Source organism: Rhinopithecus bieti, unplaced genomic scaffold (genome assembly GCF_001698545.2).
Source record: "Rhinopithecus bieti isolate Rb0 unplaced genomic scaffold, ASM169854v2 scaffold_6513, whole genome shotgun sequence".
In the NCBI taxonomy this organism is placed as follows: domain Eukaryota; kingdom Metazoa; phylum Chordata; class Mammalia; order Primates; family Cercopithecidae; genus Rhinopithecus; species Rhinopithecus bieti.
The window spans coordinates 1142208-1152493 of record NW_016805931.1 but is presented as its reverse complement, the minus strand read 5'-3'; the positions used below and the strand labels follow the sequence as shown (position 1 = coordinate 1152493).

General features: G+C 44.5%; 1 protein-coding gene across 1 annotated transcript in view; it reads right to left on the bottom strand.

The window, feature by feature from the left end:
* Positions 1 to 10286, bottom strand: part of IL31RA (interleukin 31 receptor A) — a 79553-nt gene that overhangs the window by 64783 nt on the left and 4484 nt on the right. Inside the window, exon 2 of the mRNA XM_017874208.1 lies at positions 7776 to 7853. Within this exon, the coding sequence (XP_017729697.1) occupies positions 7776 to 7833 (58 nt within the window). The 5' untranslated portion in view covers positions 7834 to 7853. The remainder of the gene's footprint in view (positions 1 to 7775; positions 7854 to 10286) is intronic.

The following is a 10286-nucleotide window of genomic DNA, read 5'->3' as shown; positions in this document are numbered from 1 at the left end:
CAAGCTCCGCCTCCTGGGTTCACGCCATTCTCCTGCCTCAGCCTCCCAAGTAGCTGGGACTACAGGCGCCCGCCACCTCGCCCGGCTAGTTTTTTGTATTTTTTTTTTTTTAATAGAGACGGGGTTTCACTGTGTTAGCCAGGATGGACTCGATCTCCTGACCTCGTGATCCGCCCGTCTCGGCCTGCCAAAGTGCTGGGATTACAGGCTTGAGCCACCGCGCCCGGCCGTCAGTGTTCTTGATAGAGCGGTACAAACAAGCGGATGGGTTCCATGCACCAAGGTCATCTAGCTGGTAGCCTATTTCACCAGGTACAGCAAGCCTGGGGAAGATTGCCAGGCTGTAGTCTAGTAGGATTCCTCAACTGCTGGGCAAAGTATGGGTCCTTGGCCTGTTAGGAACTGGGCCACACAGCAGGAGGTGAACAGCAGTTGAGCGAGCATTACTACCTGAGCTCCCTGCCCCGATCCCCACCCCCACCTCAGAACAGCAGCAGCATTAGATTCTTATAGGAGCTGAACCCTACTGTGAACTGTGTATGCGAGGGATCTAGGTTGCTCGCTCCTTACGAGAATCTAACGAATGCCTGATGATATGAGGTAGAACAGTTTCATCCCAAAACCCATTCCCTGACTCCCAACCCCACACCCTGTCCATGGAAAAATTGTTTTCCATGAAACTGGTCCCTGGTGCCAAAAAGGCTAGGAACCACTAGTCTAGGGGAAGCCTCATGTTCCACTAAGCACCAACTCGACGGTGGCATGGAAGTCCTAACAATGCGCTGGCAGAGGGTGGCCTGGTGCAACTCTTCACGTGAGCTCCATACAGGTGAATGTAGCACACAGGGATCCAGAAATTTCCCTGTGCCCTCAGAGTGGGGGGCGAGGATACAGCTGTGAGACTGGACCAGGCCTGGGATGAGGATGAAGCAGCTTCCATCCACAGAGGAACTTCAGGACCATGGGCAAACAACTGGAGCATAAGCTATGGCTCAAAGCACAGCCAAAGCCAGCTGTCCCATGGCAGATGGCAGAGGGGGATCAGACCACACCAGACAGTTCAGGAAAGACAGAGGGCAACACAAGGACTTCTTCCCATGCACCCAAGACTGCAGTCACATAAGCCTTGCTCATATATTCAGACACCATCTTAAGGAGGAGCAGAGAGCAAGGCAGGAACCCCAAAGAGACTGAGTTAGCCAAAGACATCTTAAACGAGAAGAAATGACACAATGTTAACAAATTTAAGTGCTACCCACACCCTCCTCTTTCTCAGCCTTGCCTGACTTTCCAGTGGTAAGGGGACTTTAGAAATTGATTTGTTTGATCATAGAAAATACGGATGTTCCGTTTCTCTGCATATGTGAATAATATTATATATATTTCAACTCTGTCAGAGGTATTACCCTATAACAAGAAGGTGGTGTAAAGGGGTTCCAGAATGGGTGGCATTCATTGTTTTGTTTAGGTTTGGGATTTTAAAAGGGCTGTAAATGTGTGTGTTTGTATATACATTCATGTATTTGGTCTATGAACTGAGCATTGTTTACACGGGTAAAGGAGCCACTGAGAATGATAAATGAGGGTGAGGGAGAGCTAAATGGCTTCCTGTTGTGTCAACATTTCTAGCTCTCTCCAGAGAAGCTGCCTTTCTGCTAGTCCTGCACATGAGCCCGGCACCCACAGCACCCATCCAACAAGCAGTTTAAAGGCTTTCTATCTTTGCTACTTGCACGCTAAAAACCATGACAAAGCCAGTGATCTCCAGATCCAAATGCTTAAAAGGACCAAAGTTAACTGGACCTGAATCAAATAATACTGCATGTTACATAGAGATTGAAAGCTACACCATTAACACATTTCTCAAAAAGACCATGCAGCTTGGAACACTCCCTGGGGATTTTTGGGGTCAACAAGCAGAATGTTAACAGACCCCATGCCTCCCAACTGTCAGGAGGAAGTGCAAAGTCCTACAACAGGTGAACCAAGGGTTAGCTCGCAACACCCAGGAGGAATAACTCACACACTGTCCCACTCACTCCCTGTCTCCATGGCTCAGAGATAAGGGCAGTGCATGCACAATGCATGTGTGTGTATGGGGGTGTGTGTAGTGTGTGGTGTGTATGTGATGTGTATAATGTGTGTGATGTGTGTGTGGTATGTGTAGTATGTGTGCATAGTATAAGTGTGAATGGTGTGAGTGTGTAGTGTGTTGGTATGTGTGTAGTGTGGATGTGTATGTGGTGTGTGTGTGTGTGTGTGCAGTATGTGTGGTGTATGTGCGTTGTGGTAGTGTGTGTGATGGTTTAATGTGTGCTATGGTGTTCTGTGGATGTGTTTGTTGCGTGTGTGTGGTGTATATGGTATGTAAATGATGTGTGTGTGGTGAGTGTGATATGTTTGTGTGTTATGGAATATGTGTGATGTGTGTGGTATGTTTATGATGTGTGTGTGGTGTGACATGTTTGTGTGGTATGTGTGACATATGTGTGCCATGTGTAGTGCGTGTAATGTGTTTATAGTGTGTGTAGTGTGCTGTGTGTAGTATGTTTATGGTGTGTGCGTGGTGTGTGTGATGTATGTGTGGTACGTGTGGTGTGTGTGTGGTGTGTGTGATGTATATGTGTGGTATGTGTGGTGTGTGTAGTGTGGTGTGTGTGATGTATATGTGCGGTATGTGTGGTGTGTGTCTGTCTGTGTGTATACGTGTGGGTCTATCCTTAGTCCCTGGCCAAGTTTCTTACACTTATTCACACAGAGGTAGCCTGCCCCACCCCCATTTCACTCATACTCGTCACACTAACTCTCAGGAGGATTTCAAAGTTGATTCTTGGCCAGAGAACAAGGAAACAAGAAGCCTTTCCCTGTTTCCCCAGAAGAGTCTTAGTCTTATACTATTCTCATTACGGCCTCCTGTGGTCATATTTTATTTTATTTCCTTTTCATTCTTGCTCTCCCTTGTGTTGGTTGAATCCAAAGCCAGCCACGAAGATATCAGTGTAGGAATAGATCCTCATGGATCTAAATACACCCCAGTCAAACCTAAGTGAATCCTGCTCTTTCCTGTTCTTCCTTAAATACCTCTCCCAAGCTTCTTCAAAAGCTTTGGTTAACATATATTAGAAGCCATCAGCCAAAAAGAGAGTCAAATGTCTGTTTTCAGAACCATTAAAAGTGTCACCAGGTGTCAATGATTTTGGAGCCACCAGGAGAAGAGTAAGTGGCTCCCAAAATGATTTTCCACTCAACCCAGGCTGTTTTTATGAGACTACATTTGTTTTTCCCTTACTGGGTGGCATATAGTGAGAGACAGCAATAGTCTTACAAAGGCTCTCTTGACATTGGTGTTATGGAAGAGATTTGTGGTAGATAAAATGAATGCTCACCAATATTTCCAGTGCTCCTCCATAAGGTGGCCATGGGATTTGCCTTGGCCTTTGTCATGTGAGAGGAAGCGTCCAAGTGCTGGTGCATGACTCTCTTCTCTCTCCTCCTCCTGTCACTGCACACCTTGAAAACGCATGCTGATATGGTGTGTGTGAGGACAGCAGAGCCCCACCAGCCTGGGTCCCTACTTACCTGTGATGGACATGTAGTTTGCTGTTTTAAATACTAATATTTTAGGCTTGTTTATTATTACAGAATAAACAACTCTCCCTGACTAATATCTAAATAGCCTGCTCTCTCCAGTATTATCAGACTTGCAGGAGGAACTTAACAGTAGTTTTCCCTAGTTTTGTGTCCTCATGACATTTTAATTCTGCATATGAGGATTTTAGATTCATTTTGTCACAGATTAGGGGGTTGAGGGGAACTGGAATAAAAACTGAACCAAATCAACAATGTTAGACTTCACTTCTACTTTCCTGCTTTTCTTTACCATTTCCAGTTTCAGTTATCTAGAGTGATTCCACATAGCTGAACAACCTTGGCTCTATGTACTAGAACTGCCTTGGCTGGCAGAGCCTACACATCTGTTGTCCTGCCTACCTCATTGTTGGCAATCAGTATGCCTATTTTAAGTCTTATTCAATTCTCCATCAGAAGATTGTCACAAACATGGGTAAAACTGTGATGCACAATGAAGAACACTTCACCTCTGTTGTATTTTCCCCCCTAAACTCAGAAATACTTGTCAGTATTCCTTAAGACTGCCACGGTCATGAATAGTACGGAAAGACTAAGAATTTGTCATAGACCAGCACAGACCAAGGAGAAATGACAATTCAGTGCAATATAGTACCCTAAATTGGATCCTGGAATAGAAAGAAATCATTCAGGCTGGGCATAGTGGCTCATGCCTGTAATCCCAACACTTTGGGAGGCCAACATGGGCAGATCATAAGGTTAGGAGTTGGAGACCAGCCTGGCCAACACGGTGAAACCCCGTCTCTACTAAAAATACAAAAATTAGCCAGGCATGGTGGCACATGCCTGTAATCCTATCTACTCAGAAGGCTGAAGCAGGACAATCGCTTGAACCCAGGAGGCAGAGATTGCAGTGAGCTGAGATTGTGCGAATGCACTCCAGTCAGGATGACAGAGCGAGACTCCATCTCAGACGCTGGTCACTCCCATCTATCTTTCCCTACACCCTCAAAATACAAACCATTGCAATATCCCCCTACTTCTAGAAACAAGGGGAAAACATTCATCACTTTCCTCTAAGAAAATTGGGAGAATGTTTTGCTTATCAGAGAATTTCCCATATACAAGAAGAATGTTTTCCAAAATCATAAAGATGTTCTCCATCTCCCTCTTTCCCTCTATACTCATATCACTTTGGTGCTGTTGCAAAGTCAGTGTTTTGAAAAATATCTTGACCTAGAAGAAAAGCAAAGCTAAGCAGGACCAAGGGAAGGATATTCTAGATGAAAACAATGGTGGATACTGGAGCCAGTTTTGTAGGAGCTGGTATATGTGCAACATAAGAAGAGTGGAAAACAGAGATAGAAGACAGAAAAAGACAAGTTGAGGGAAAGGGTGACTTGATAGGAGCCACAGTGTCTGTAATTAGAAGTTTAGATTGGATAACTGGGAGTAATTGCTGATGAGAAGGAGAGCAATAGTCCTGTCTGCCTGTATCATCTATTTTCTATCACAACAGTCCCCTACCTTTTGGCACCAGGGACCAGTTTTGTGGAAGATAATTTTTCCATGGACCTGGGGGACGGATGGTTTCGGGATGAAACTGTTCCACCTCAGATCATCAGGCATTAGATTCTCATAAGGAGCATGCAATCTATCAATAGATCCCTCACATGCATAGTTCACAATAGGGCTCGTGCTCCCATGAGAATCTCATGCAGCTGCTGATTTGACAGGAGGCAGAGCTCAGGCAGTAACTCTGGCTCATCAGCAGCTCATTTCCTGCTGTGTGGCCCAGTTCCTAACACAGTCTGCAGCCCGGGGGTTGGGGTCCCCTGATCTATCAAGCTCCTGAGTGCCACAGGTGTAACCCCAGGGGGCTAAGGCAGGCCATGCCAGGACAGAAATCTGAAGGCATTCTCATTATCTCGGGGTCGTGACTGCCCTCTTGGTGACCCCAATTAGTACATATTATGGGCTAAATTATGTCTCTCCAAAATCATATAATGAAGCCCTAACCCCCCGTACCTCAAAATGTGACTGTATTTGGAGATAGAGCACTTAAAGATGTAACTAAGTTAAAATGGGATGATTACAATGGGCCCTAATCCAATCTGACTGGCATCCCTAGGAGGAGGAGAGACACTAGGGTTGTGTGGGCACAGAGGGATGACCATGTAAAGAGGCAGCAAAAGGATGGCCACCTGCAAACCAGCCCAGCTGCTGCCTTGACACTGGACTTCCAGCCTCCAGAACCGCGAGAAAATAAATTTCTGTTGCTTAAGCCACCCAGTCTGAGGTATTTTGTTATGGCAGCCCAAGCACATGAATACGCTACATGACGCCTTCCCCACCTTCCTACTACCAGACCAGTGTCTGCTCTGAATGTTTTCTTTTTTTTTTTTTGAGACGGAGTCTCGCTGTGTCGCCCAGGCTGGAGTGCAGTGGCCGGATCTCCGCTCACTGCCAAGCTCCGCCTCCCGGGTTTACGCCATTCTCCTGGCTCAGCCTCCCGAGTAGCTGGGACTACAGGCGCCCGCCACCTCGCCCAGCTAGTTTTTTTGCATTTTTTAGTAGAGACGGGGTTTCACTGTGTTAGCCAGGATGGTCTCGATCTCCTGACCTCATGATCCGCCCGTCTCGGCCTCCCAAAGTGCTGGGATTACAGGCTTGAGCCACCGTGCCCGGCCCTCTGAATGTTTTTTTAAACATAAGATATAATCAAACTAATGGATCTCAGATCTACAAGCTATTGTATGGATATTAGGTCTGTAGTCTTGAGTTGGAACTCTACAGAAATACGTTGTTTCATTATTTCCCTTTATATCCTTGGAATTTATGGCAAATAGTATGAAAACTGATTATTTTTGTATTTATATATGTGTATTATATGAAGCCATAGCAACAACACAAAAACTATGGAGCAAAGCACTTCTTATCATAGTAGTTCCCTCTTACTGTGGGTTTACTTTCTGTGGTTTCAGTTACTAGTGATCAACGCCGTCTGAAAATGGGTGAGTACAGTACAATGAGATATTTAGAGAGAGGGAGACCACATTCACATGACTTTTTTTTTTTTTTTTTGAGACAGGGTCTTGCTCTGGCCCAGGCTGGAGTGCAGTGGCATGATCTCGGCTCACTGCAACCTCCGCCTCCCAGGTTCAAGTGATCTTCCCACCTCAGCCTCCCAAGTAGCTGGGATTACAAGCATGAGCCACCACACTTGGTTAATTTTTGTATTTTTAGTAGAGATGGGGTTTTACCATGTTGGCCAGGCTGCTCTCGAACTCCTGATCTCAAATAATCCGCCCGCCTCAGCCTGCCAAACTGCTGGGATTACAGGTGTGAGCCACTGTGCCCGACCTCACCTAACTTTTATTATACTAAATTATTATAATGGTTCTATTTTATTATTAGTTAGTGTTTTAATCTCTTCATGCCCAAACATGCCTAAACTTCATCAGAGGTATGTATGTGAAGCAAAAAATATAGTATATATAGGGTTTGGTACTACCCACAGTTTCAGGCATCCACTGAGGATCTTGGAACATATTCCGCCACAGATAAGGGGAGACTACTCTATTCTAAAACAGTAGATGTCAGCACTTTTGGGGTCGTATCTCCCTTTGAAAATATGGTAAGCCATCTTGCCACATTTGCAAATGCATGAGTATATGTGAAACTCCATGCCTGTGTGCACACACAGACACACATACAAATTCAGGGTGTTCACAAGTCCCCTTTTCTTTTTTTTTTTTTTTTTTTTTTTTTGAGACGGAGTCTTGCTCTGCCACCCAGGCTGGAGTGCAGTGGCCGGATCTCAGCTCACTGCATGCTCTGCCTCCCGGGTTTACGCCATTCTCCTGCCTCAGCCTCCCAAGTAGCTGGGACTACAGGCGCCTGCCACCTCGCCCGGCTAGTTTTTTGTATTTTTTAGTAGAGACGGGGTTTCACCGTGTTAGCCAGGATAGTCTCGATCTCCTGACCTCGTGATCCGCCCGTCTCGGCCTCCCAAAGTGCTGGGATTACAGGCTTGAGCCACCGCGCCCGGCCTCACAAGTCCCCTTTTCTATCCCCTTTTTCTATGGACGATGTCCATAGTCCAGCGTCATTTTAAAGTTAACAACTCTTGTCCAAAGAAGGCAATAATAATCACATGATCAGTAAAAGGGCCCAGGCCAACCTACCTGACAGGCTGAATTTGCAGAGTAAAGGGAACATCCACAGTGCCCAGGTCCACATCATCCACAGGTTAACCACGAAGGCTAGGGAGAGAACAGAAAATGACATCAGTCAAGAGTTGGTTTGCTTCATATCTGTTTTCAAAAGGTCTATTTCCAGTGGCAAATAGATTCGGGGGATTTTGGAGGGAGGAAGGATCCTATTTTATTTTATTTTGTTGACTGTCATCACCTAGATCCTTCATAATTACTCCATCAACCCCAGTCAATAAGATTTGCGATTACAACATGTTTTCCTTTGTCCATAGTCCACTCCACTATGTCTTATGAAAACTATGCCAACTACCAAGAATATGCTCCAGAAAAAAATGAGTCTGTGCAGCTCTGAGGCCATCCTCTGGCCCCTGCCTCAGTACCTAGGCCCTCCAGCCAAATGGAACAACTCACAGTTTCCTCAAGCACCATGCTATCTCACATCTCCATGCTCTGTGCATGCCCACGGTGCTCCTTTCCCCTTATTTCTGACAAAGTAATCATCTTTCCAGACTCATTTCAAGGCTCTCCTTCCCTAAGACGCCCTCTCTGAATTCCCACATGGAGTTGCCAGTCAGTCCCTCCTTTGTGCCCCACGCTCCACTATATCATGTGTCCTACAGCATCTGCCACAAGAATGGTGGTCAGCAATTTACCTGACAACTTTCCTACCTACAGGGACCTTCTTAAGAGTGGAACCTCTCTTCTTCCTCTTTGAAGCCTTCCTCTCATCTAAGATGAGATGGTGGGATAGTCTAAGAATAAAGCAAATGTAAAACCAGTAATTCATTTCAGGAATAAATAAATGATGTTATATTTTCATCTGCCAAATCATTATAGAAAAAAAAAAGAAAAGGTTCTTTACAAAATAAGTTACTTTAGAAAATGTGCATGCAGGATTTCTGGAGAAAATTAGAGAGATAATGTTTTCTTACATATGAACCAACTGAAATCCTTAGCGAATTGGAAATGCCTAAGATAATAAAGCAGAGTGAGAACTTGGATCCACAATAATAAAAACACCATGATGAAATAATAAAAGACTGGTCACACAGCAGCAAGTGCTGGTATCACTCAGTAGCAGTAGTTTTCCTCTCAAGAGATAGCCATTTTGATTTAAATGGGTATATAACTCAAAGGGAAACATTTTAATTTTTCAATGAAGAAAAAAATGTGTCTTTAACTATAACACTAAGAACATTCTTTTTTGTGTCTAATTATTCAGGATGTTGTCTTAATTTTCTCCATCTGTTAGGCAGAAGACATGCCTTTAGTTCTAGCTCACATTATTTACAAGTCCTAAAGGCACATTAAAAAGGAAGACTATGAAAGCCAAGATGCTGGCAGTCTTAAGAAGTGAATCAATGAATAATGATGGATGCTAAACTAAAACTGTTATTCTGGCAAGTAGTTTTGCATTTCAAATCCTATCAATATTAAATGTTGGATAAAATATTAAAATATTTTTAAGTTAATGGTAATTATTGCTTGACTCCTTTACAATAAAAATACTCAGCTATTATTTGTGAAATTAAAAAAAAAAACCTTAGAAAAAAATCAACAGTACTAAATCATCCCAGAGACAAAACTGGAAAAGTTACAGTATTTGAAGAGTGTAGCATTCTAGAAATTGAGACTGCCTGAGTTGTGGTCCTGGCCCTCTCACAAACAAACTGGTGACCTCAGGCATTCTTCTATGCTTTCAGCACTGTCCCAGCCATGTGTTAGGTGCCTGGAATCAAGGAAGAACACATCTCTGACCTCAAAAAGCTTATATTCGAGTTCAGTGATTTTAACAAAGGGAAGGGGGAAAAGGATGGAGAGGATGGCAATGATATTTTTGGAAACTACCAATTTCAGAGTGAGCTGCTGTTACTGAGGACTTTCATGTCATATTTCTGCAGTAGGTTTGAACAGAAATGGGTTGAGAACCACTGGTCCACTTGCAGAGACGGAAGCCTAGACAGTAGTCTCACATATCATATAGTAAGTGCTGTAGTTACAATAGTGCAATGAGTGCAAAGAGCATCTAAAAACAGAAATGAGCTAATGACTGTGGGAAGTCAACAAGCCTTGCCATTAGGATGAAATCTCTCATTCTATTGTTTGCTTGTCCTTCACAGCCTTTCCCACTTTCTCCTCTCACACTAGAGAACCACCACAAAAAGGACTGCTTGATGGTAAAAAATGTGAACAAAGGCCAGGCGCAGTGGCTCAAGCCTGTAATCCCAGCACTTTAGGAGGCCGAGACGGGCAGATCACAAGGTCAGGAGATCGAGACCATCTTGGCTAACATGGTGAAACCCCGTCTCTACTAAAAAATACAAAAATCTAGCCGGGCGCGGTGGCGGGCGCCTGTAGTCCCAGCAACTCGGGAGGCTGAGGCAGGAGAATGGCGTAAACCCAGGAGGCGGAGCTTGCGGTGAGCTGAGATCCGGCCACTGCACTCCAGCCTGGGCGACAGAGCGAGACTCCATCTCAAAA